Consider the following 27,512-nt stretch of genomic DNA (forward strand, 5'->3'; position numbering starts at 1 on the left):
CTGCGGGCCAGGCCGCTGCCCCCGACCCAGCCTCCGTGCACTCGGCCTGCACCGCGGGCAGAAAGGCACGGGCGACGTGCATTACTCACCGGGCTTTCTTCTCCCGCCTGCTCCGCACAGGGTTCTTTATGCTCTACGGAGCGGTGGGCGTGAAGGGAGGCATCTTCCTTCCCTTTAGTGCGCCGACGCTGCCCTCCACTCCCCGCGGACCCACAATGGGCAGGGTGCGCGCACAGGCGAGGAGCAGATATTTAAAGGAAGGCTGGCCGGCCCGTCCCCCGCCTCTCACATCCCTGCCTCCTCATGTCTCCAGGCCGGGTGGTACCCGGCTCCCCTGGGAAGCTGGAGCCGGCAGCTGAGGCACCAACTAAAACACGGCCTGGATACCAAGGAGCTGACGTCACACGAAAACAAGCATCTCTGCATTAGGACGGTCCTGAAAGAGAACGCGGGGCAGCGGCCCAAAGGAGGGTGGCTCAGCCCGAGAGCCTCTCGAATGCTGTGTCTGTGGGAACAGAGCCCAGCCGGCCGGGCCCCCCGGATCAGGCCCCCGGGTGGAGTGCGGGGAAGCGCGGCCACCTGAGTGCGAGTGACCTCCGGCCCGCGTCCACAGAGGCCGGGAAGGCGCCCACACAAATGCTCACGGGCTCCGAGGCCTGGGTGCTGTGGCCTGGGAGGGGAGGGAGGACAGAGGCCATGGATCCGGCCATTGTGGCTAGATGGGAGCCCAACCCCAATTCCCTCCAATTCCAAAAAACACCCAGGAAAAAGATAGAGCAGCCTAGGTCAGGGCGCTCGTCCAGCCTCCCTGGAGTTGCCAGACCAGCACTGACCCTGTGGGGTCCAAGGGGCTTGGAGGTCAGGCCAAACCTCCCCCCCCGCCCCAGCAAACACACAGTGTGGTCAGCACACTGCAGGCCCGGGAGACGCGCGCTTCTGGCTCGAACCACCCCCGCCCATCCCTGATCTGCAGGCGCCAGGCTCCCAGATCTGTGCTCACTCCTGTGCATGGCACAGACTCGGGCCAAAGCTCTGGGTTCGAACTCCAGCTCCTTCAGCTGTTCGAGGTGGGGCCTGAAGTCCCTTCGGAGCTCCAGTCACCCGGTGGCCGACCAGTCGTGCACGGGCACTTCATCCACTGTGTGCCTCCTGAACACAACACTTAGAGGCTCCGCTCGAGGCCGAGGGCCCCGAGTCTCTGCCACCGGAAGCGAGGGCTGGTGAACAGCAGGTGCTCAGAGCAACACGTTAAGGACGGCTTGTAAGTTCTCGAGACACGTGGAAATCACACAAAACACAAATTTCACAAATTTCAGTGCCCGTGAATAAAGTTTACCACGGCTCATTTGTTTGACTATGGTAGTCGAGCTGCTACGGCACGGACGATGCATTTACCGCCTGAGACTTCCCAGAAAGTCTGCAGACCCCTAAGACTACAAAATCATAAAATAACTGAACCACCACGTCTACAGTGGGCGCCACGGGAAATGCAAACGTCTCCCCAGCCCACTGCCAACCCTCACCCACAACGAGCTTCATGGCACTACCCTTGTCCTCCTGCCAAGCGCGAGCACTTCCAATGCAGACCAAAACACCCAGTTCCAAAGAACTCTAGAAAACCCCGGCTCCACTGGCAGGTTGCTAATTTTAATGGAAGCCTATTTTAGGTGGATAACTAGCTTTTCCAGTTTGTTGCAAGTAATTTGAGACAAAGCTGAATGAAACTGGATTTTTAATAAAACAACAGACATACCTATAAACACCGGGGACGAACAGGCGTATTTCAGGATTCCAAGGTAACCCACCCACCCGGGGCCTGGAGGATGCTCCCGAGGGCTTCAGCCCCCAAGTCCCTGCTCCACCAACTGGTCAACCGAGAGCCCCACACACCCTGGGGCTCCGCTTACTTCCTCCCCCTCCTGCAGACGACAACGCAGGGGCTTGAACACACCTGACCAGCTGGGGGTGGGGGCGAGCTGGCCTTCCTGAGCACTTAGCATGCTCCTGGAGCCCTTTGAAACTCTGTTAATGCTCACACAGCCCCTCAAGGTGGCCATTACCACAGACCCCTTTACAGGGAAAGGAAGCACGGGGGGCCGCACCCACCCACCTGACACCGCACAGTTGGAGAGGGGCCTACTTCTTGGGGTCCTAACCCAGGGACAACCTCCCTGCGACCACAGAGGGTCCTACGCCGGGTGCTGGGCTCAGCCCCAGAACCCACCACCACAGCCACCCTGGGTGACGAGACAGGCCGCCGTGGAACGCCGGGTGCTGCCGGCTCCTCAGAACGTGGGACCCTCTCCCCAGAGGACAGGCCGCACCGCGCCCCCATCCAGGGACGCCCCGTCACTCAGGTGCGGGACAGGCCAGGATCAGTGACACAGAGCACAGCATGTGCCAGGCCTCAGTGGCCTTGAACCCCCCAGATCTGTCTATTCTCCACGAACCCTCAGGACCCAGAAACCCAGCCGAATCAGGACCGACTCCACTCCGCCCCTGCCCAGCCGTGCTGCAGACACCCTTTCCCGGGCAGGCGCCCTGAGTCTCCACCACAGGCCACAGGGAGGCCAAGGGGGCCTGACCCAGGGTGGGAACCAGCTGGTGGGACCACCCTGTCCCACCGGGTCCCCTGCCTAGCCGCACGCTGCCGGGGCCAGCAGCCGCCCACAAGGGTCCCCGAAGCCTGTGGGCAAGTGCGGCAGAGACACCCCTGCCTGACGAGGGGGAGAGGCTGCAGGGTCCAGCTCTGTGTGGTAAGGCCTGCCGGCAGGTGAGACCCTCCCCCTCCAAAAGCCCCCTTAGGGCCGTAGCAGAGGCAGCCAGACCGCTCTCACTGCCAGGGTGGGGACCCCTCTTGTTAATGACATTGAAGTCTGCCACCTGCAAGTGCCACCAGCCGCCCCTTAGAAACACCGGATAACCACTTGCTCTGCAAAAGGTCTGGTGCTCGGCGCTTTTGCAAACACTGTTGTTTGTTTGTTTGTTTTTTAGATTTTATCTTATTTTATTTACTTGAGGGAGAGAGAGAGAGCACGCACACAACTTGAGCAGTGGGGGGGGGGGGGGCGGGTGCTGGGGAGGGACAGGGAGAGAGAGAATCTCCAGCAGACTCCGTGCTGAGTGGAGCCCAACGTGGGGCTTGAACTCACAACCCTGAGATCAGGACCTGAGCTGAAATCAAGAGTTGGATGCTTTACCGACTGAGCCCCTGGGTGCCCCTTGCAAACACTGCTCTATACACAGTCCCATTATTCCCACTTTACAGGCAAGAAAGGAGTCACAGACACATACAGGGGGAGGAGCTGCATGAAGACAGGAGTGGAGTTGGAGGGATGTGCCAGCTCGGGCCTGCGCCCACCACCAGGAGCAAAGAGTCAGAAGGCATCCTCTGTCAGAGGACAGACACCTCCCGCGCAGACTGCCGGCCTCCAGACTGGCGCGGGCAACTCCATTCTGAGCTTGTGGCCCTTTCCTGCAGCAGCCCCAGGGGCAGACACCATCATGAGGTCAGGGAGGGGCCGCCCTGCTTAGGAGGGGACCTCGGACCCCTCCCACCACCAAGGACCTGCTGCCTTTCCCTGGGCCTCTCCCTCACTGGACCGGCCCCACCCCCCAGTCAAGGGGACTGCTCAGGAGCCATGGCCCAGGCCTGTGTGGTGCGTTACCAACGTCTCCACCGCCCCCAAGTAAGACATTTGCTGCGTCTTACAGGCGAAGAAACTCAGGCTCCCTGAGCCCCCAGCCGAGCTCAAAGATTTGGGTTTGCTGCCTCTGGGGCCAAGAGCTCTGACCACCCAAGACAGAGATGTGTCCCGGCAGGCACCTGGGCCACACTATCCCAGACACAGACTCACAGTCCAGATGGATCAAAGACCAAAACGCAAGAAGCAAAATTTTTCTACCCTTGGGGGTAGCCAGAAAGGAAAATATTAACAGATTTGAACATGCAAAACTCAAACGTTAACATTTCCATGTGACCAGAGGCATCAGAAGGCACGTGACAGAGGAGGGTTTGGAAGAAGCGGTCTGCAGCGTGCACAGGTTCCCCCGCAGAGCCAGGCCAGCCTGAGGATGGGCATGGCTGCGAACCAACCATGCCCAAAGGGAGAAACACAGGGAGTAAGGACCAAGGCATCCGTGGCCTGGAGGGGACCCATGAGGCCACAAAGCCCTTCTGTGCTGAGGTCCACCCTCCTCTGGACCGTGGGCCGCCTGGAGCCAGCAGGGGCACCTCCCTCAGACACCAGGGCTGCCACGTTATTCCTGCACTTCAACAAACCACCCAGAGCCACCACAGGCTTGCCACACCGCGGGTCCCACCAGGGAACACCGTTCCCCACAGAGCCTTGGCCCACCAAACTGCCAGGATTCTCAATTCCTTATCATGCCACATACCTAGTCCTGGAATGCCCTGGAAATATGCTGCTGCATGGTGGGAGGGACCCTCCCGGGTCTCTTGGCTCCCATGGGGCCCTTGTTGCTGACAGCAGGGAGCCCGGCCTCCCAGCCCAACCTCCCCAGCACGCTCACCTCCGTCACTCACACCTGACAGGCATCATGGGGCCCCTGGAGGCCAGCCCACACGGCACCCAGAACTGGACTGAAGTCAGGCCCCCTTCAAAGGGGGGACCCCCACGGGGCCCTGCTGACAGTTTATCCTGATGATGCCTCGACACATACAAACCGACTAGTCTTCATGGTGTGGCCAAAACAAGGCGACCAGTTTGGTACTTTCGAGCCTAGCACATGCACGTGATGCCACACAGCCCGATTCACAAAGGCCAGAAGGTGGAAGCAGCCGAGTGTCCATCCGCACACAAAGGGCTAAGCAAACTGCAGGAAAGCCACACAACAAAATACGATTCAGTCACAAAAAGGAAGGAACAGCCAGACGAAGAGAACAAGGAAGGAGAGGGCTTCGCGCAGTAAACCGACAGGACCTGACAGACACACACGTGTGCGTTCTTCCCGGGTGCTCACAGGACATTCTCCAGGACAGAATGCACTGTGGCCACAAGTCTCGGTGGATTTTAGAAGATAAACATACAGTGTCTTCTCCGACCACAGCAGGATGAAGTTAGACATGAATCACAGAAGGAAACTGGAAAAGTCACCAATGTCTACAAATTAAACAACATAGTCTTGAACAACCAATGGATCAAAGGAGAAATCACAAGGGAAATAAAACACTCAGAGACACATGAGACCAGAAGCGCAGTGACCGCCCCTCTGGGACACGGGGCCACCGTGGTGGGGGGGGGGGGCCTTGTGGCTGTGACAGCCAACCGAGAACCGCAACCTCAACCGCGATGGGTCGCCAGCCAGCTACCTTCAGGACTTAAGGAACGGGAAAAAGAAGAACAAACTAACCCAAAGCCAGCAGAAGGAAGGAAATAACAAGGATTAGAGCAGAGATCCACAAAATTGGAAAGAGAGAAACAACAGGGAAAAAAAAAAATCAATGAAACCAAAAGCTGGTTCTTTGAAAAGATTGACAAAATTGACAAACTTTTAGCTAGACGGACTAAGAAAGAAAAAAGACTCAAATTATTGAACTCAGAAATTAAAGTGGTACAATTCCTACCACTCATTCTATAGAAATAAAAGGATTGCAAGACAGCATGTGAGCTGCCTGCCAACACTGGACAGCCTAGGTGGAATGAGTAAACTCCCAGAAGCACAAAACCTGCCCAGCCAAAATTACGAAGAAATAGGAAATATAAACAGACCTATAATTAGTAGAGATTGAATCAGTAGTCGAAGATCTCCAAAGAAAATCGCTGGACCAGACGGTTTTACTGGCAAATTCTACCAAATATTTAAAGAACCAACACCAATCCTTCTCAAACTTTTCCAAAACACTAAAGAGGAGAGAACTCTCCAAACTTGTTCTAGGAGGCCAGCATAACCTCATACCAAAGCCAGGTAGAGACACTACAGGAAGGGAAAACTATAGACCGATATTCTCATGATCACCGATGCAAAAGTCCCCAGCAAAATACTGGCAGACAGGGGTGCCTGGGTGGCTCAGACGTCAAGCGTCTGCCTTCGGCTCCGGTCATGATCCCAGGGTCCTGGGATCGAGCCCCACATGGGGTTCCCTGCTCAGCGGGGAGCCTGCTTCTCCCTCTCCCACTCCCCCCTGCTTGTGTTCCCTCTCTCACTGTCTCTCTCTGTCAAATAAATAAATAAAATCTTAAAAAAAAAAAAATACTGGCAAACAGAACTGAGCGGCATAGTGAAAGGGTTCCACCCCAAGACCAAGTGGGATCTGCCCCTGGAATGCAAGCACTGCTCTACACACAAAACACGGTTCAATGCAATACACAGGAACAGAACAGAGGAAAACTCCACATGATCATCTCCACGGACACAAAAAAGGTATGTGAAAAGCTGAAAATCCTTTCATGATAAAAACACTCACTAAACAAGGAGGAGACCAACATGGCGGAGAGCGAGGAGCCAGAGAAGAAGGGGGGACAAAGGAAATGCTGGCTGAGAAAGGGCTGCTTATGGGGTTCATGGGGACACTGGGGATTGCAAGGTCGCTGGAACCATGTCAGGAATTCCTCGGGCAACCTGGATCCTTCACACAGCCTGACTTCCAGCTGAGCACAGCATCTCTCCAGTCTGTGTTACACACGTGTCAAGTTCTAGTCATTGGAGACCAGATTAGTTGTCATCTGGGTTTGGACAGATTCATGTTACAGAAACGGACACTCCATGTTTCCAATCTAACAGGCAATTTGGGGGGCATCCAGGTGCCTCAGTCAGTTGGGTGTCTGACTCTGGATTTCAGCTCAGGTCATGATCTCAGGGTCATGAGATTGAGCCCCAGGTCGGGCTCTGTGCTGGGCATGGAGCCTGCTTGGGATTCTCTCTCCCTCTCCCTGTCCCTCCCTACTGCTCACATGCATGAGCTCGCTCTAAAAACAAACAAACAGGGGTGCCAGGTGGCTCAGTCGGTTGGGTGGTTGGGCGGTTGGGCGTCTGCCTTTGGCTCAGGTTGTGATCCCAGGGTCCTGGGATCGAGTCCTGCATAGGGCTCCCTGCTCAGCGGGGAGCCTGCTTCTCCCTCTGCCTCTGCCTCTCTCCCTGCTTGTGCTCTCTCTCTGACAAACAAAATCTTTAAAAAAAATAAAATTAAAAACAAACAAACACATAAATAGGCAGTTTTTATTTAGGCCTAAAAGTGTTGGAAGAGTTAAGGCTGAACTTGCTGCAGAATTTCTAAATGACAAGAGTTCCTGACAACAACTAAGTTCCATATCCTTTTGACAAGTTACTCAAATTTCTTTTTTTTTTTTTTTGAAGATTTTATTTATTTATTTATTTGTCAGAGAGGGAGAGAGAGCACAAGCAAGGGGAGGGGCAGAGGGAAAGGGAGAAGCAGGCTCCTCACAGCAGGGAGCCCGACCCAGGGCCCTGGGGTCACGACCCAAGCCGAAGGCAGACGCCTGACGACTGAGCCATCCAGGATCCCCTCAACTTTCCAAAACAAAAAAGCAAAATACTCAACAAACAAGGCACAGAAGTCACCATGTGTCTTTTTCTCCCCAAACCACCACGCAATTAACTCAGTTCTGACACCATCTACTTGGAGATAGCATCAGATCCCACAGGTGAGGGGCTCAGTCCCACAAGACGGCCTTCCTCCCCGACTTCAGATGCCAGTCACCAATCCAGGCTGTCACCTGTGCTTCTGACAGAATGGCTATAGATTAGACATTCCCACAATCCCCTCCTGGGTGTGATTAATTTGCTAGAGTGGCTGGATTAACTTAGGAACAGACAGATGGAAGAGATGCTTAGGGAAAGGTATGGGGGAAGGGCACAGGGCTTCCATGCTCTCTGGGCAAGCCACTCTCCCCGCATCTCCATGTGTTCATGACCCCAGAAGCTCTGTGAACCCTCCTTTTGGGGTTTTATGGAGGTTCCTTTCATAGGCATGATTGATTCAACCTGCAGCCCCTCTCTCCTCCCCAGAGGTCAGAGGGGAGGGCTGGAAGCTCCAATCCTCTAGCCACAAGGTCTTTCTGGTCACCACTCCATCCTGAGGCTATCTAGAGGTCCCACCCTAAATCACCTCTTTAGCATAAACTCAAGTATGTTCCAAAGGAACTCTTAATGAATGACAAAAGACACTCCTATCACTCAAGAGACTCCAAGGGATTTAGGAGCTCTGCCAGAAACTAGGGACAAAGACCATATACATGCCTCATTATAGCACAGATGAAAACTACCTCAACAGAGTAAAAGCCACATATGAAAATCCCCCAGCAACCATCTCACTAAGTGGTGAAAGATTGAAAGCTTTTCCTCCAAGATCAGGAACAAGACAAGGATGCCCACTCTTCTATTCAACACAGTAGTGGAAGTTCTAGCAGAAGCAATTAGACAAGACAAAAAAAATAAGAGCACATAAATTGGAAAGGGATAAGTAAAATGATCTCTGTTTGCAGATGACACAGAAAACCTTAACGATTCCACAAAAAAGCTGTCAGAACTAATAAACAAATTCAGTAAAATAAGATGCAAAGCCAATACACAAACTCAGTTGCATTTTTATACCCGAGCAATGAACAATTCCAAAAAAGAAATTAAGAAAACAGTTCCATTTTACAATAGCATCAAGAATAAAATACTTAAGGGGCGCCTGGGTGGCTCAGTTGGTTAAGCGACTGCCTTCGGCTCAGGTCATGATCCTGGAGTCCCAGGATCGAGTCCCGCATCGGGCTCCCTGCTCGGCAGGGAGTCTGCTTCTCCCTCTGCCCTCTTCCCTCTCATGCTCTCTCTCTCATTCTCTCTCAAATAAATAAATCAAAATCTTTAAAAAAAAAAAAAAAAAAAAAAGAATAAAATACTTAAGAATAAGCCTACCAAGGAGGTGAGAGACTTGTACACTGAAAACTACAAAACAGTACTGAAAGAAATTAAATGTGACAAAAGTAAGACATCCCATGTGTATGGGTTAGAAGGCTTAATGCTGTCATCGTGTTAATACCACCCAAACCAACCTACAAATTCCAAGCAATCCCTATCAAAATCCCAAAGACAGTTTTGCAGAAATAGAAACACCCATCCTAAAAACCATCTCAAGGGACCCAGAATAGCCAAATCATCTTGAAAAGAACAAAGCTGGAGGCTTCACACTCCCTGATTTCAAAACTTACTACAGTAACCAAAAAAATGTGATGTTGGCATAAAAACAGACATATGAAGCCCAAGAGAATAGAGAGCCCAGAAACCTCCCATGGTGTCCGATGATTCTTGACAAGGGCGCTAAGATCATTCAATGGGGAAAGGTTGGTCTTTTCAACAAACAGTGCTGGGAAAACCAGATAAACACACGCAAAGGAATGAAGTTGGACCCCTACCTCACACCATATAAAAAAAATTAACCCAAAATGCATCAAAAACCTAAATGTAAGGCCTAAAATTATAAAACCCTTAGAAGAAAATACAGGATAAAACTTGACCACATTGTATTTGACAATGATTTCCTGGATGGGCCACCACAGGCACCAAAAGCAAAAACACACAAACTGGACTTCATGACAATTTAAAAATTCTGTGCATCAAGAGACACGATCCACAGAGTTAAACAGCAACCCACAGGATGGGAGAAAATATTTGCAAATCATATAGCTGATAAGGGATTAAAACCCAGAATAGAAAAAGAACTCCCAAAACCCAGCAACAAAAAAATTAACAACCCAACTCAAAAATGGGCAAAGGACTTGAACAGACATTTCTCCAAGACATAGAGAGAGCCAATAAGCACAAGAAAAGATGCTCAACATCACTCACCATCAGGGAGATGCAAATCAGCATTACAATGAGAGACCACCTCACACCCACGGGGATGGCAGGACAACTATAAGTGTAGACGAGGATGTGGGGAAATCGGGACCCCATGCACTGCTGGTAGGAATGCAAACTGGTGCAGCCACTATGGGAGACAGCGTGGAGGTTCCTCAAAAAGTTAAACATAGAATTACCATACGATACAGCAGTTCTGCTTGTGAGTATATACCCCCCAAAAGTTGAAAGCAGGGTCTCGAAGAGGTATCTGCACACGCACGTTCACGGCAGCATGACTCCCAAGAGCTAAAGCAGGGAAGCAACCCAAGTGTCCATCTATGGACGAATGGATAAACCAAATGTACTCAAAATCACGGAACAGAAGGTGGGAGCCAGGGGCTGGGGGTTAGGGTTTAATGGGGACAGAGCTGCAATTTTATAAGATGAGAAAAGTTCTGGAGGTGGATGGTAGTGATGTTTGCACAACAATGCGAATGTAATTCATATCAACGAACCGTACACTTAAAAATGGTCAAGATGGTAAGTTTTATGTTATATGTAATCTACCACAGTAAAAAATTGGGAAAAGAGAGGAATGTCATTGTGACACATGCTAGTACAGGCGTGAACTTCGAAAACATCATGCTAAGTAAAATAACCCACTTACAAAATACCACAGGCCGTATGATTCCATTACAGGAAGTCCAAACCAGGTAAATCCTCAGAGACTGTTGGGGGCTGGGTGGAGGATGAATGGGGAGCGGCTGCTGATGGGCGTGAGGTCTTCCTTCCGGACAGGTTCCAGAAGTAGGTAGAGGTGGTGGCTGAACGGCAGGGAGTGTACTAAATGCCACAGAATCATTCACTTTACAGCGGTTAAAATAGTACAGTTTATGTTACCTGTACCTTACACAATTTTTTTAAAGACTTATTTATTCCAGAGAGAGGGAGGGAGAGAGGGTGTGCGTGCGAGCGTGTGCACGCACGCACATGCACATGGGGGGCAGAGGGAGAATCCTCAAGCAGACACTTCACTGAGCACACAGCCTGCTCGGGGCTTGATCCCAAGACCCCGAAATCATGATCTAAGCCGAAATCCAGAGTCGGACGCTCAACCGACTGAGCTACCCAGGTGCCCCACTTTACACAATCGTTCTATAGAACCGATTAAATCCAGATTCACAACCTGAATAGAAGGTGCTGGAAGGTGGTTAGCTGAAAGCGGACGCAGGCCCAGATGGTGCAAGGTGGCCCACTGGATGTGCCCAGGTGCCACCATGGGACCGCATTTCCCTTTCTGCTGCCTGTCCATCTCTGGCCACGGTCCGCCGACCGGGTCTATCCAGCCCTCTTCACGGGTCCTGACAGCTCAAGGGCGCCATTCACGGGGCACTGGCTGACCCTTCTCGCTCCCCTGGCATCAGGCCTGCTGCTCGAGGCCGAGAAAGCTGAACATGAATGCCCACAGAGACACCACACCCACACAGCACACCCTGTCCACAGTGGCCATCAGTGACCAGAACAGACTTGTCCTGATCATCCAAGATGAGCGTTAAAATCAAGCCAAAAGAGTCAAGTACTGAGGAGAACACCTACGCTCAAAGAGCCCAGGAGTCCAGGACCCCCCTCATGAGGCAGGCCCTGGCCGGCAAGGCCATTCACGGGTGTCAACGTGTGGAGCAGGGATCCAGGGGCAGGGACAGACGCCGGTCAAACGCCCTCAGCCCCTCCCTGGGACTCGGCCGCCTCCCAGGGCTGGTGGAATGATCAACAAAGCTCAAGTGGTCATCAAAGCCTGAGAGCCGCCCCTGGTAAGCATCTCGAGGACCGGCTGGCGGGCCCAGGATGGTGCTTTCTTGAAGTTCACATACTCTACATTCCCCCCAGTGACACAATGGCTGCCTGGCCACTCCCACCTCCACCTGCGGCAGGGACCCCGCACCCCCCTCCCACACTGCGGCTAGCCATGGTGGGGAGTCCAGGCTGGCTCCCCTCGAAGGCTCCTCCGTGGCTGCCAGGGGCCCCTGCAGGCCGTTCTGCATCACCACGTCTGCCCCTCATGGCCCACCGGGCCCTCCTGGCGCCCGCTGCGTGTCCTATCTCACAAACCTCTCTGGACCCACATCCCCGCAGCTCCCAAGTCCCTCGCTCGGCAAAGCCATACAAGCACACCAGTGTCCACTGCCCTGGCCCAGGTGGGCCCGGCTGGCCTCCACTTCCCCGGAGGGGCCACTGCTGGAACGTTCTTTCCCACGGGACACCTTCTCAGTGCAGCCTCCCAGCCTCCAACTCTCAAGCTGCAGCCCCCTCCCAGGCCCCACCATTCCCACCCCCTCACCCCCTCCCCTGCCCCCGGCTACACTGATCACTGTCCGACAGGGAGCATTTGCCTGTTTATCTGGCCTGTCATCTGCCTCCCAGCTGGGACGTCCGGGGCTCCCGCGGCCCCCCACCTAGCCTGTGCACCGCCCCCTGCAGAGGCACAAGCAGGACTAAGGAAGGAATGTGTCCCTGTGCCTCCTTACACTCTCCCCGAAACCGCCCCTCGTGTCCACCCGCCGCATCGGCTGGCCGTGGCCGCAGATCCAGCCAGGCCCGGGCCGTTCTGGCCTCACCAGACCAGCGCTCCACTGTGGCCAGGATTCCATGGTCCGTGTGGCCCCACGGCCTTGCTGGATGCTCCTTTGGGGTCCCCTGTTCTCTTTGGGAACCCCAAGGCCAGACCCCAATCCCAGCCACTCTTTCCTCTATGCTAAGGGCCCCCAAATCTATCTTCAGCCCCACTGCTTTCCTAAACCCAAGACTGACGCACGCGACTGCGCACTTACCATCTCCCCCGGGGCCCAGGGAGCAACAAGAGCTCCGCACAGCCTCTGCCCGAATCTGCTCCGGGCTGAGCCAGGTCCCCCAGGCCAAACAACAGCCACCTGTGGTCCCGAGGTCCTTGCTCACGTGACAGGGACAGGGACGGCACAGCACCAGGCCAGAGGAGGATCTGGGTGGTTGGTGAGCAATTTACGCCCCAGACAGGTGCTCTGCCCTCAAGAACAGAGTGGGCAAAACCGCTCTGACCTGCTTGGGGTCCGATGGTCCCCGGGACAAGGTCAGAAGCTCTGTTCTGGACCCACTGCTCCTGGGACTTCCTCCCGTATCAACAGACCCACATGGAGATGAAAAGGATGCTCCCACCACATCCCTGGGGGCCGGTATGGGCTGGGGAGAGGGTAAATGACGGGGTCTGGGGGTGGCTGGGGCAGATGCCTGGGAGCAGCATCCAGCTGTCCCAGCCCGGGTCCCTCCCTCCTCGGGGAGATCAGGGCACTTCCTGCACTTTTCCTTATGGCACCAACAGACCAAGCCAGTGTCCTGACGGCAGCACTTGTCGGCCAGAACGCACAGGCAAAGGCAGGTGCACCGTGAAAACCCCACATCAGGGCACATCAACCGCTCACTCTGCCTTCGGTCACTTCGTGAGGATAAATGTTCCTCAGCCGTGGGCCACAAAAGGCACCCATCTGCACCATCCTGACATAACGGATCGAGAAATTCAAGCCGCAACGTGCAACACGACTCACAGGAAAATGGGAGTACTCACTGTCTTCTCCCGGACAAGGCATGCCTGGCTGCTCGGGGATGCTGGGGAACACTGGGCAGAGGGAGAGAAAGAGCAGTCTGTCACTCAGTGCCTCTTGCGGAAGGTCCAGCGCGAGTCAGGCTGACCAGACGGACTTTCACACAAAGCCCACGCTGCTGACCAACCTGCTCTGAGGAGACTCTCACTGTGGCAAAACCGTGGAAGCCCAAACCACCTTTTCAAGGACTTCAAGGGGCGCCTGGGTGGCTCAGTCATTGGGCGTCTGCCTTCGGCTCAGGTCATGATCCCAGGGCCCTGGGATCAAGCCCGCATCGGGCTCCCTGCTCAGCGGGGAGCCTGCTTCTCCCTCTCCCACTCCCCCTGCTTGTGTTCCTCTCTCGCTGTGCCTCTCTCTCTGTCAAATAAATACATAAAATCTTAAAAAATAAAGAAATAAATAAAGGACTTCAAAATGCACTGAAAAATTCCAGGGGAAAAGCAGTGTGGGGCCCCAGACCAGAGCTGCCCAAGGAAGCCTCCTGACTCGCAGCGGTAAATTAATATGGAAAGTTAGGAGCTGCACTACTTCGAAATGGACTTTTGAAAGCACATTAGATTCCATTTCGCACTCAAGGTGGAGTTCAAAATTAAGTATCTTAAAATATACCCTGGGCTTCCCTCATAGCTTATTAAAACAAAAGCTTAAAAAGTATTAAAACTTAGCTGAAGCAACCACTTCCTTATCTAGAAAATAACACTGGCTTTTGAGAGCAGCCCACTGTCAGTGGTGAGAGGCTCAGCACCACAATCAAGAACGTGGGCCGGGCGGGGGCTCTCAGTGCAAACCCCATTTACATACAGAGCTGCAGAAGTTGGATCCTGCGACCAACTCCTAGCCCCACACCAGGGAGAATGATGGTCCCAGAGAACACCGCAGGTAGGAAGCTCCGGTTCCAGCAGTGTTGGGCTTGGGCTCGCTGTCCCTGCCCACCAGCCCGGCCAAGAGTCTAGGCTACACAGGAGTGAATGCAGACATGGCTGGGCGGAACCATGCTGAGACACTCTAGAGAACCCCGAGAGTGCTGGAGGGCAGCCTGAAACCCCCAATTTAGACTATACTGAAATCACAATAATTCGTATTTGCCACGACTCAATCTATAACGCAGCTCCGAGCTTCTCTGAGGACAGCGGTGAGCCAGGAGACAGGCACAGGGAGGGTCTCGCCCACCCTGTGTGTACTATGGACTGTCTCCTCCTCCACCTGCCCTCATACGCTCTGGGCCGGAATCCTTTCAGCTTCTGAAAAAGCAGAGGCCGGTAAGAGAGCCCAGGCTTCTGATGCACCCAGTGATGCCGGCCTCCAGGGAACGGGGACAATGAGGACCAGCAACCAGAACCCAGGCCCCTGTGTCCAGTGAGAAGGAGCTTTTCTGACTCTTTACGAGCTACAGCAATTTTTATTTGGGTTAATAAGATGTAAGAGAAGAAACAAACCCAAATTGCACTATATTCAACATCCTTAAATTCTCCGGCATCCCAAGATTTTAAACCACAATCCTCCATGTGTTTTCTAGTCCCCTAGGCTGTCTGGAAACCATGCTGGGTTCCCATCTCCCCCAACCACAGTGGGGCCACCCCACCCCTCCAGCTGCCACTGACCGTGAATGATGAGCCCTTCGTCCCTGCGCTGACAGGCCAGGCGGAAGGCCTCCTCCAGCTCCATCTGGGAGGACACGGTGCAGGGGTCACCTAGGCGGGGCAAAAGACATCACTGAGGCCACCACAGGCCTGAGGCAAAGGGGTGCAACTCAGGTTGGGAAGGGCAGAGTCTGGCTGCTCTTGACCAGCCGCCCACTGCAGAGTGGGGAGACCCAAGAACGGCTAGTGGGACCAGGGGCCCCCATCAGAACCGGCAGATCCCCAGAATGAGCCCCGAGAAGTCCACCAACAGAGCTACACCGTGCTAACTTTCCTGGCCTGCACAAGATTAAGGACATTCTTCTTAGGTCAGTCCTAGATGAAAAGAAAGGCTCCCTGCCCCCAACCTGGATGGGAACATAGAAACGCACAGAACCAACGCCCCTGGGGGCCGACTCTGCCGCTCCCCTGTGTCCTGGGCTGGCAGCTGGACTGCACACCCACCCCCCAGCTCTCTCAGATGTGTGTCTGACTGAGAGGGGGAGGGAACAGGAGGGGGAAGGACAGGATGGGGCCCTAGCTACTTACCCTCCAGCTCTCGCTGAGAAGAGGAAAGTAAGAAAGAGCTTATCCTTCCAAATCACCCACTGGAAAGCCCAGAACAGGAGAGAGGAACAGCAGAGAAGGAGGGCAAGGGTTGGCCCCAGGGGGGACAGGGAGACCCCTGCAGCCCCCTCCCAGTCTGCCCTTCCCCACACCCCCAACCCAGCTTCCTTTTCAACCAACCTCTCCAGGAAGTGATTCCCAGCATCCCTACCGGGGAAGATGGCTGTTAACTAGCTTAATTCCATAGTTCCATAACTATGGAATTCCATAATTCCAATCTCCCCAGGGAGGGGCTGATCTAATTTCATACACACTGAAGATTTAGAGATTTATAGTCTGACAAACATAAGACCAAGGGCTCTACCTTCATTGTCCACCCACTTGAGGGTGAGCGGGTGCCCCTGATGGAGACTGCACATCTCTCTCACTTCCTCACAGAGCTCATCGAAGGTCATGGCTGCATCTAGGCTGGTGATCAGGATGTCCCTGGGGCAAAGAGGATGGACATGTTTCACCAAAGACCATATTTAAATAAAATTAAATACTGATTGAGTTATTGATTACACAGATGAAAATTTTCCCAAACAAAATATCACAGCCCTCCCCCAGCATTGAACCACTGACCACAGTCTTGTTTTTTAATTACTACCATGAATGCCCTTGCACAGAAAGATCTAACCTGCGCCTGGATGTGCCTAAATGGGGGCGGGGGTAAAGAATGAGGCGGGGGTATCAGAAAGCACGGACAGTGGAAGCCGGGCGAACACTTGCTCAGACACCAGGTTCAAATTCAGAAGGTCACATAGGAGGGGTGCAGGGGGGCTGGACACAGTGCGCTCAGCTTAAGCTCACCGGCTTCATCAGACCTTCCCCCAAAGCTGAGGGTATGAACAGTAGCCCAGGCTTGAGCTGGAAAGAGGGAAGACCCCACGTGGTTGTGCCTGTGAGCTCAGAAAAGTGGGCATCTGAGACTCAACCTGGCAAAGCAGGGTCTCCAACTCCAGTGTGCATCACCCAGAAATCCCCTCAAAACACAGGTGCTGCTGGACCCCGCTCAGACCCTGCTAGACCCTGGTGTCGGCACATCCTCCAAAGGCCAAGCTGGGGGCCCCCTATTTTTCAGAATGGCGTCTTTAAAGGGTCTGACCTTCAGCTGCGGCCCTGCTGCCCCAAAACCACCCCCCAGCAGCGAGAGGGCATCAACTGTCCCATCTGGAGACAGAACTCCACTTGGACCCTCGAGGTTCGGATACAGGAGTGCTGATCTCGGTGGGTGGTTTACTGCACTGAGGCCTACGCCTCCCGCCTCAGAGGGGCGAGGTTTCAAGTCCCCTGGGAGAGGGATCTGGGCAGAGGCATTGGGAGGGAGTGAGGAGCTGGGGTAGGGCAGGAACCTCAGTGCAGCCTGGGGCAGAAAAGAGGAGGGGGTGGGGGGTGGGGGTGTGCCACAGAGGGACAAAGGAAGAGTGTGGGAGGAGGAAGAGGAAGAGGGGAAGAGGGAGGGGAAGGGTGGGGAGAGGAGGAGAGTGAAAGGAAGGGGGAAGGGGGTGGAGGGAGAGGGAGGAGAGGAGGTAGGGAATGGGAGGAACAGCGTGAGTGTGGACCTCATCAGCCCGGGGAAACTAGACGCAACAGGTCACATTACTGGCGGTAACCAAAGCGCTCTCCAGAGGCCAAAGTCAGGGGCAGGGGTGGGGGCAGCGGTGGTTCAGTCCAGAACTCCCAAGGGCTCCAGTCAACTTTGTCCAAGACCCACCTTGCCTGCCTCCATCCCTCCCTCAGTGCCTGAAGGTGCCTACTTGGACCCAGCCTGGGGGCAGGCTGGGGGGTCCAGTTCCCACCCACCCTGGGCTGCTGGGGTGTGGACTTCCTCTCACTGAGGATCAACTCGGATTTTTTCACAAAGTGGCTTATTGCTCAATCTCACGATTCCTGGATGGAAGAGGACTGTCTCTGATACGGGGACAGGCCTACCACATAGTCACCAACCAGCAAGCCAAGATGTTCTGGCCCTCGGATGAGTCTGAGAACCAGTTTTAATAGGCAAACCACCCTTCCAGGCCAGAAGACCTCTTCTGGTGGGCTGGCCATCCTTCCCCCAGAAATCATTCCTCCCCAGAGCCCTGTCACCAACTCTCCCACACATATCCTGCTCCCAGGTGACCCAGGTGGGGATGGCAGAAGGGACAAGAGAGTTCCGACCTGAGACCCCAAACAAGGTGCCCTCGCGAAATCAAGAACCCCAAGCCCCTCCTCAGCCTGGAGGATGCACCGGAGATTCACCTCTGGCGAGACCACCGGCGTAAAGAAGCAGCAGCAGAGGTGGTGAGCTCTCCCTCGAGCGCCCTGCTCGGGGCGGAGGCAGGATCCCCGCCTCGGGGCGCCGCCCCACCACCAGCAGGGCTGCCCCGCGGCAGCCAAGTGCGGCGTGCTCCCCGGGTGGGGCCAGGCGCTCCCGGCCTCTGACCCCTGTGAGGTGCCCGCTCGCCCCATTTTACAGCGAGCAGGTCGAGCCCAGGGCGCCGCGCGCGGACGCGAGCTGATCACAATCCGAAAGATCCGGTCCCAACAGAACCGCGCCTGGAGACTTCCAGGGACCCCCACCCCGCCCCAATTCGCGCAACCGCGGGCTGCTCATTGCACCCAACCTTCCCCTGAGTCGTTAAACTTTTCTTAAACGGAGACCTCTGGCCGGGTAAATTGGGAAAAGTTTAGGAAACCTGATTTTTTAAAACTCTGCCCGCAGTTTTCATTTGGCAAAAGCTTTAGTCCTTACAGGTTTGTGGCCTTAACGTCCAGCCAACTGTGCGGCTCCCAGGGCTGTGGAGCGCGCGCGGCGACGGCCGCCTCCCCAGCCGCAACGTCCTCCGGGCGGGTCCGGGCCGCGGGAAACCTCGTCCTCCAGGCGGGTCCGACGGGGAGGAACCGGCGCGGCCGCCGGCACCCGCAGCGCTCCGAGCCTCGGCGCCAGAGGACCCGGAGACCCCACCTTCCCCGCGAGCTTGCCCGCGAGTGACGTTCCAGGGCGCCTGGAGCACCCGCCGCGTCCCGGGCCGCCTCTACGGCGATGGCGCGTCAGGACCCCCCGGGGCGCCCCTGGGCCCGCAGGGGCCTCGCTGCCCCCCCCTCCCGCGCCGCAGTAGCGGCGACACGGTCCCCGACGGCAGGCGCGGACCGGGCCGTCTCCCCGCGCCCGGCTCTGCCCGCGGCCCGCCTGCCCCGCCGTCGGGCGCAACGCGCTCACCCGCTGTAGTGCGCCTTCAGGCGGACGCGGCAGCCGCTCCCGTCCATCTTGGGGCCGGTCCTGCTGGGCATGGCGAGCTCCGCCGGCCGCCGTCAGCGCCGCGCCCCGGGCGCTCGGGCCATGGCGCAGGGACCCAGCGGCCGGCCGGGGCCCCAGGTGGGGCCGGCGGCGGAACGCGGAAGGGCGCGCGCGGCGCGGGGACCCACGGGCGTGGGTCCGGCCAACTCCGCGGAACTTGGGTGGCGGGCTGGGCGGGACGGGGGCACGGCCAGCGGGGACGCGCGAGGGGCGCGCACGGAATCCCGTCGTCAGGCTCGGCGGCGGGGGGGGGTGCGGGGGGGTGGTCCGAACATGGCCGACCCGAGGCCCAGCGGGCGGCCAATCGGCGGGACGGGCGGTCCCGGGGCGGGGGCGGTGGCACCTGCGGCCAATGAGGGCGAGGCGGGGCCGCTACCTGGGCCAATCCCCGGGGGTCCCCGCGGCGGGGACCCAATGGCTCCGCGCGGGGCGGACTACCTGTCGGGCGGGGCGCGGCCCACCTGTGGCCAATGGAGGCGCGCGCGGCCCCGCTCTGCCCGGCAACCGGAGGCGGTGCCCGGTCGGCCCGGAGAAGTGGCCCCTCGGTGAAGTGGGCTCCCGGACCGCGCTTCCCAGGTGGGGTCCACGCGCTGCAGCGCCCCGGGAACCTGTTGAAAATGCAAGCTGTCTCGGGTGCCCCAGCCCAGACTCACGGAATCGAAACTCCAGCAGTCTGTGCGAACAAACCCTGGGTAATTCGGAGGTGAGCGCGAGTCCGAGAGCCGCTGGTCTAGGGGACAGTGGGAAAGGGTCGCCGGTGACTTGAGGGGCGGGAGCAGAGAACCCAGCCAACGTCACCGAGACAATCCGGCTCAGCTGGTTCCCCCGGCCCCAGCTGCCCTCCTTTCCTTGCGGAATCCAAGATCCTATTGCACGGAAGTCTTGTCTACCCTAGCTGGCGGTTCCCTCTGTTCTAGTTCATTCCTCGGCCCGGACAAGGACACTGCATTTGTCCACGTCGCCCGTGACCTTCATTTCTGAATTCCCAACCTCCGTGGGTCTTAATAACTCTGTGGCCCTTGATCTGGAGAGCCGCGTCTGAACATTCTCCACGGCCCTCAGGGGCCGCATCCTAGTTGCATCCACAGAGCCCTAATCTGCGTTTGTAGGACCTCACCTGGGCACCAGGTAGGCACCCCAGACTCAGGTCTGCATTCCCCTCGTCCTCCCCTTCCCCACACCACCCAGCTGGCAACCTCTGACCCAGGACTCCAGGCCTGGCCAAGCCTTCACGCCTCACCTGGACAATTTGAAGGGCTTCCCGTACCCCTCACACTCTCATTCCCCAGACGCTTCCTGGCGCCTCCTGGGAACCAGGCCCTGGGGTGAGCCTGGAGAACCAAGTGGACGGTCATGGTCATGGAACTCGTATTCTCCCTAGAGATGGACCCAGAGAAACCTGTTGAAAGCCTGCCTCTCACCTACTTAAGATGCTATCATTTGTCCCTTGGTAAAACACAGCAAAAGGCTTTGCACCTCACACCTGTCCATTTCCCTGCTCCTCTTTACAACAAAAGTGCCAGGAGTCTGCAGCCCTCATCCCCACTCTGTCTCCTGCTAGTTTCTCTTGAGCACCATCTCTCCCCACACACACATCTGCACTGTCATCACCAACCCCTGTGTTTTGAATACAACGGTCAGTTCTCGGACTTTTTCTTGATTGACCCTTGGCAGTGGTCTGGCCCCTCCTAGAAGCTCTTACCCTAGGGTGCTGCTCTCTGCCTTTTCCCCCTGCTCTCCCCTGCATCTCCCTCTGCTGCTTCCTCCTGGTCTCACTCTTAAATGCGCTCCGCCCCCCCCCCCCCAGCATCTCATTTCTACTTAAGGGCTCCAAACACCAATCTGAGCTAAATCGCTCCCCTGAACTCCTGCTGAGCCTGACCCCCCACCACACACATCTCATCCTAGCAGACCTCGCTCAGCTCTAAAACCTCCTTTCCCTCTTATACCCCACACGCCTCCATCTGCAAATCCTGGCAGCCCCACCTTCAGCATACTTCCAGATTCCCACTGCATCCCACCGTCTCCGTTGCTACCACTGGTCCAAGCCACATCCTCTGTGTGGGGATTTTTGCAGCAGCCTCCAATTTCCTTAAAAGCATAAGTCAGTCCATGTCCATCGATCTGGTGTTCAAAACCCCCAGTGATTCCCACTGTACCCAGGAAAAGCCCATAGGCCCTACAGGATCTGGGGCCCCATTCCTTTCTGCCTTCATCTCCCACCATCCTCATCCTGTCTCACTCCCCTCCAGATACCTGGCCACTTTGCTTCCCCTTGCCTCAGGGCCTTTGCACATGCTGGCATGCCTCTCCTAGAAGCACCTTTGCCCAGACCCACACTTCCTTTGAGTCTCCACTTAATATCCCCGATGCCCGTGTTACTCTGTGCCCCCACTGCCCGTGAGTGATTCCCCCATAGCCCCAGCATGGCACATAGAGCTCTGTGGCTGTCAGTTGGGCACGAAGGGGATGGGGCACAAGGGTTTGCCAGGCCAGGGGAGCAGCATGGTGGCCGTGGGGATGAGCAGGAATCTGCCGTATGAGCAGCACCAAGGAGGCAAGTGTGTGGGATGCACCTGTCCCTGTGTCAGGCCCCTCAACCAACCCATGGCCAGCACTGTGGCCTTGTCCCCTTGGCCGTCCAGAGCCCAGCCTGGCCCATGGCCTCGGGCAGTCCTAACGGGGGGAGAAGAGCAAGGTTGCAGGGTACAGGCCATCTCCGTATGGAAGGGGGTCCTCTGACACCCCACAGCATCTCCCCAGTGTTCTGATTTCCTGCCTCAAAGGCAGGGAAGGAAGCAGTGAGTCCAGTTCTTGATGCCCACTGCCCACTGCAGGCAGGATGGGCCTGAGGATGTCCATCCCACTGCATTACCACTTCTCTGACATGCCCCACCAGACACAACAGCCCAAGTCTGGCCGCAGAGCCCTTTCCAACCAGGGAAGCCCTTGCTAGGGTGGGAGCCTCGAGGGTCCTGGTACCCTTGTGGGGGCTGACCTCACCTGCAGATCTGAGCTGACATGGGGAGCCTCTGTCCTGGAAGCTGGTACGGGCGGCGTCTGGTACTGCAGCGCCCCCAATCCCAGGGAGGGAAGTGGGGAAGAGAGCCTGAAGCCGCAGAGCTTGAGGGCCAGGTATGTGTGGGGGGGGTTTGGAGGGGGGGACCTCTGTTCTCCATGAGGGTTGGGGGAGGGGAGGAGGGCCAGGGGAAGGTTCCACCCTGAGTCTCGTACACATCCTGTCCCAGGCTGGGGTGAGGGCACATGGGTCATCTGCGGCACCCAGAAAACACCTGAGGCCTCCCGGGACTGCCCCTGAGCGTGGAGGGCTTTGGCTTTTGCATCCTCCCCCCCAAAAAAACAGCTCTGCCAAACAACGGGTCCCCCCTGCCCACCAGGCCTGTGGACAGTCCAGAGGGTGGGACGGCCACCTGTGCTGAGTACCCCCCCAACCGTTAAGGCCTCAAGGACAGAGGGCGTGGTCCTGACCAGCAGGCGGGTGGTACTGCGGGCCCTGCGCCCTGGCAACAACCACTCCCCGCTCCACATGCGACAGGGGTTGGGACCCAGTCAGCATAGGCCACTGCTGTGTCCCCACGGTATCCGGGCATCTGGCACATTGTGGAAAGAATGAGAGAGGGAATGAGTGGGCAGACACCACTCAGAATTGCGGACACAGGCCCTGTGCTGAGGGGCACTGGGCTCCTGCCTCTCCAATCTGCCAAGTAAGGGGGCCAGGGAGGGCGGGGCAGCGAGGTGGACTTGGTGGCCCAAGGACAGACCTGCCAAAGAGGCCCTGGGGCTGAGGGCAGGTCCTTCCACCTCTCAGCAGCTCCTGTGTTTCCCAGCTCTCCTTGTATACACCTCCTGTGCTTTCATAACAACACTTATTATTTCCAAAAGGAAAAAACACAAAGGTGTGGGCATTTTAAAAGGGATTATAAAAGTCACAGAGGCTTGCTGTAAATCTTCAACCTCACAGAAGGGTGTCAGGAGGGAACTCTTGCTGTCCTGCCTCCCTCCTCTCCCAGCAAACCCCACAGGGAGGGTGTCCCTCTCTTGTCACCTGGGACCCCAGAGCAGGTGCGGTGCTGGTGGGTGAGGAGGGTGGCCGGGCCCCACCTAGCTCACCCTCTGATTTTCTTCCATGAATGTTCTTTATGAGGATGCTTTCAAATGACGTCAAGATGCTTTAGGGGAAGTGTGAAAGCCAGGCGGAGTTTATGCTCCGTGAGAGTCTTCGGACACAAGCAGAGGCCTCTGTGCGGGTCCCTCCCAATGAGAACTTCCAGCAGAACCCCAGCCAGGGGGCTGTCTTCCTCATCAGACCTCACGGACTGCATTTGTGCCCGCTTGGGACTACCCAGAAAGAAGTGGCTGTCAGGGGCTGGCATCTCCGGGAGCCTGGGGACTGGGGGGCCCTGGCCCTCCTGCCAGGTGTGAGACTGCCCCAGGCAGCGAGGACCACAGCAGAGTCTCAGGAAGCCCAGGGCGTGTGCTTGGCACACAGCTGTGGGAGGGGAGGGGCAGCAGGTGTTTCCTTTCTTTGTCATAGATCACGGGATTTGGAAAAACTGGTTCAAGAGACAACATTCACTTCACTCGCTCGTTAATTTGTTCAACGGATGTTGACCAAGGGCCTACTGGGTGCCAGGATACAGTAGGGATTCAGCCAGACGTGGCGGCTCTGTCATGGAACTGCACACTGGTGGGGAGACGGGCCACCGTCATTGGTCACACAGACATGGAAGTTTGTTGGAGAGAGCCGGGTCAGACCAGGTCCCTGGGAGAGAGTCTGGTGATGGGATGGGGATGTGTGCCGTGAAGTAGGAGAGCAGGACGGGCAGGCTGGGTGGCTCCTGCAAAGGCTCTGTCGCCCCAGGGAGCAGGGTTGTCTGGAAGTGTCAGGGCGAGGCTGCAGAAGCTGCTGGAACAGACCCTGAGGGGCCTCTAGGGCCACATTAAGGAGGGTGGGGGAGCCAGCGACAGGGCCCTGGGAGCTCCATTCACTGGGCAAGGTCCTGCCCAGAGGGAGAGGCAAGTCTTCATCTCTGTGGGCTTCTGGGCCTGGTCGTGTATCTGTCTCCGTGTGTGTCTGTGCGTATTGTGTGAGTACCCTAACGCAGTGTCTGTTCTCGGGTTTGTGGGTCTCTGTATAGATGTGTCTGGGGCATCCGTGTACATCTACGTGCCAGTGACCAGTTTATTCCCTCTCTGCTCCAAATTCCCCATTTCCTACCTGGGAGTAGGGATGGCATTCCTGCAGGACGAGCGGGAGGGTTTCTCGCTCCGGGCACTGCTGACACTTGGGCAGATCAGTCATCACAGCGGGGCGAGCCTCCGCAGCGCAGGTGTCGGGGGCGGGTGCTGGGAGCCGCCGGCCCCTGTCCTCCCGCCGCAGCGCAGCGCTGCGCGTTCCCAGCAGAGGGCGCCGGAGGGACGCGGCCGGAGGAGGGGCGCCGCTGGCGGCGGGGAGCCGACGTGGGCGGCGCTCAGGGCTTCTTGCCCCCCCTCCACCCCCCCCCCGGGACGCAGCCCCAGTCCAGCGTGGGGTGGGGGGTGGGGCGGTGGGGCGCCCCCTCCGCCCCAGGGTGCCGGGCCTGTCTTCTACCTGCAGTCACTGTCCACTATATTAAGCTTCATCGTCCATTATATTAAATGGTCCCCGCTCAGAATCCCTGGCGGGCCCCGGGGGCGTAGGGTCCGCTTGCGCACGTGCGCGTGTCTATGCGGCGTTCCCCGTGGGGTCCCCGTGTGTGTGTTGCATTTGTGACCCGTGTGTGTTTCTGTGTGCACGGCCTGGAGCAGGTGCCGGGAGAGGCCTTGTCTGGCAGAGGCAGAACGGCGTGGGAGGGCGGGGACAACCACGCGGGACACCGCTCAGGTCTGGGTGCTGCGGTGCGAGCAGCTTCCCACATTCGGCCAACTCACAGAGACGCCTGCAGGCCACTGTCCTATCGCACGAGCGAGCACAGTGAGGCCCCAGGGTCTACACCTGCCCTGGGAGGATCCCCAGGATGTGGGTATCATAGGCCCATTCTCTGGATGAGGACACTGAGAGTCTGGGTGGCCCAGTGCTTCGTCCGGGGTCGCAGGGCTGGCAAGGTGCAGGGCCGGAATTGCCTGGGCCCATGGGGACACGCTGGCATCTCCCTCGTCCTGCTGGATGTGTCCACAGAAGGTGTCACGGAATGGAGCTCCTCTCCTTGGGGCCCAGGACAAGCGGGGCCAGGGCACCGCGGAGGGAAAGGCACTTCCCCTCCTGGAAAATGGAGCCTGTCCCGCTTTCAATCCCCTCAGCTGCCTGGGATTATATTTAAAACCCCGAGCAAGCCTGACACGCGTCTAAGGCAGCACCCAGAACCACGGTCACCATGGCAATGCCACTCCACGGGGGCTGTGTGTGGGCGCTATTTTAGCCACAAGAAAACCATAGTTAACTAGAGGCATCACAGGGAGACACAGTGACAGAGCGAGACAGGTCCCCAGCTGCTTGGCTGAGCCCTTTGTCTGTCCGCCCGGGCAGGAGCCTGTCCACGCCCAGCCGCGGGTGTCAGGGGACGCGCTGGGCATGGGGCCTCCACCTTGCTGAGCCTGCCCTCCACAGTCTTCTTTGCCTTTTACTCAGAGATTGAGATTGGGGGCCCCTGGGGGGCCCCAGACCCTGGCATTGTGTATAAACTGCCCCAGGTCAGGCTGGGGTCAGTCTTCCAGGCCACCACGGGATCCAGTCACCCCGTCCTGGGAAGGGATTGGGAAGAGGCGCAGCTGGGACCGCCTTCTAGAAAGCAACATGCATCCAGAGTCTTGGGTCTCATCATTCCACTTCTGGAAATCCGCTGTAAGGAAAGAACTGGAGATGCCGACATCTGTGCGTCCCAGACGTCTGTCCTGAGAGTTGCGGGATCGAGGGTGGGAGGTGACGCGGCTGGCTGCAGAGCGGAGGCAGAGTCCACTGCAGGCCCCATGTGACCTTTGAGAGCTAATTTTGCACACAGACACATGCACGCTTGGGCTCACGCTCACTCGGGCCAGGCAGGAGTGGCTCTGCCGGGACAGAAGGAGGTGGGACCCCTGCCGGTGGCCCCAGCGAACCAGCAGATGGCCCGGCAGCCTGGCTGTGTGCAGGCGCCGCTCTTGTTGGAAAGCGCCCCAGCATCCCCAAGCTGGGGAAAGATTCCCTGGGACCTGGTCACCCATAGTCAGCAGGCTCCTATGGGCAGGGCCCAGGCTGCCATCCCCAGAGGTGACACGCAGCCCTCACTGACCCCTGACAGCCCCTGTCAGCCCCCAGTGACCCCTCCCAGGGCAGGACAGCTGGAGTTGACAAACTGCTCTCAGGACAGGACCTCATCTAATTCCTGCAATACCCACCTGGGGGAAGGCTTTGAGAGAAGCGCACCTGACAGGCGTCCACAGCAGGGACCCCGGTGCCTCGGCACACCTGTCCACCGCCTCTCCTCAGCACCTCCGGGGAGCCCCGAGAGCTGTGTCTTCAAGGTTGATCTGAGGGACCAGCCTCCAGGTGAAGCCACCCGGTGTGCCTGACCGTTCCTGGGACGGCCGCTGTGTCTGCAGCTGCTCCAGGGCCGTGCCTGGGGGTGTCCTCGGCACGTAGCGAAATGTAGGGCATCCCGGGCTAAGCCTGTGAAGCCCACGGCCACCCCATCCAGATGCTTGTACACCTGAGCCCACCTGGGGAGGGGCCGTCCTGAGAGGGGCCTGGAAGGAGGGACCACCAGGTGTTTTAAAATGGAGTGGTACGTGCAGGGGTGAGGCCCTTTGGAGTGGAACCTGGTAGTCTGCTCAGGAGGGCAGGAGGCACTGGGCTGGGAGACACTCAGGACATGGGGAAGTGGCCAGGAGTCATTCCTTGCCTTGCTGGGCCGCAAGCTCTTCGCCTGTGAGGTGGGGATGACCGGGGAAGGCAGAAGACTGACTCAGCTCTCAGGAAATGGCAAGCAGTTTCTGTCGCTGTCATCGTCCTTCCATTCATCTGGGCGTGTGCCAGCCCAAGAGGCACAGTTGACGCCACCAGGTCCCAGGCAGGACTGAGGGCTGCCAGCCAGCCCCAGGGGAGCCCCCTCTGCTGGGGCAGCTCTCAGCCCCTCCCGTGGAGACTCAGCAGGGGGAGTTTGGCACCAGAAGCCACCTGATCGGGAGGGGAAGAGCACGTTGCTTCTGTGTGTTTCCCTCCATCTTCTCTGGTCTCCCTCATGAGCCCTATGCACTCGGCAGCAGGAAAACAAACGACTAAAATTCTCATCTGAACCATTGATTCAAACAGCCTTCTAGGTTCTGTCTGGTCTCCCTCTACGTACTCGCCTCCCTCCACAAAGATGTGTCTGGGTGCCGTGGGAAGGGGCTAATGCGAACTCACAGCGGTGGCCGGAGGGGGCCCTCGGACCCTCGCTGGGCCGGCCTGGGGCTTGCAAGGCGAAAGCAGGCAGCTCTGACCAGAGCATCCTGTCTGCACCCACAGCCGAGGAGCTTTCTGGGACTGTGACCCTCCGTCTCACAGAGGCTATCAGAAGACATGAGAGTCCTGGTTCAGAGACAAAGGAA

The 27,512-nt window shown here is 57.2% G+C and overlaps 1 protein-coding gene across 4 annotated transcripts in view; it reads right to left on the reverse strand.

The window, feature by feature from the left end:
• PRKCZ (protein kinase C zeta) overlaps window positions 1–18,955 on the reverse strand; it is a 101,108-nt gene extending 82,153 nt beyond the window's left edge. For 2 of the 4 annotated variants that reach the window (XM_036089701.2, XM_078073894.1), the window contains exons 1-4: window positions 18,870–18,955; window positions 15,990–16,111; window positions 15,041–15,130; window positions 13,403–13,453 (exon numbers count right to left, since the gene is read on the reverse strand). In XM_036089701.2, the coding sequence (XP_035945594.1) occupies window positions 13,403–13,453; window positions 15,041–15,130; window positions 15,990–16,111; window positions 18,870–18,940 (334 nt within the window). In that variant the 5' untranslated portion in view covers window positions 18,941–18,955. Of the gene's footprint in view, window positions 1–89; window positions 382–13,402; window positions 13,454–15,040; window positions 15,131–15,989; window positions 16,112–18,401; window positions 18,671–18,869 lie in introns of those variants that run through there. The other 2 variants (XM_078073895.1, XM_036089703.2) reach the window with 2 other exon arrangements.
• Window positions 18,956–27,512: the final 8,557 nt, after the last annotated feature.

This window comes from Halichoerus grypus, chromosome 5 (assembly GCF_964656455.1).
Source record: "Halichoerus grypus chromosome 5, mHalGry1.hap1.1, whole genome shotgun sequence".
NCBI classification, from domain to species: domain Eukaryota; kingdom Metazoa; phylum Chordata; class Mammalia; order Carnivora; family Phocidae; genus Halichoerus; species Halichoerus grypus.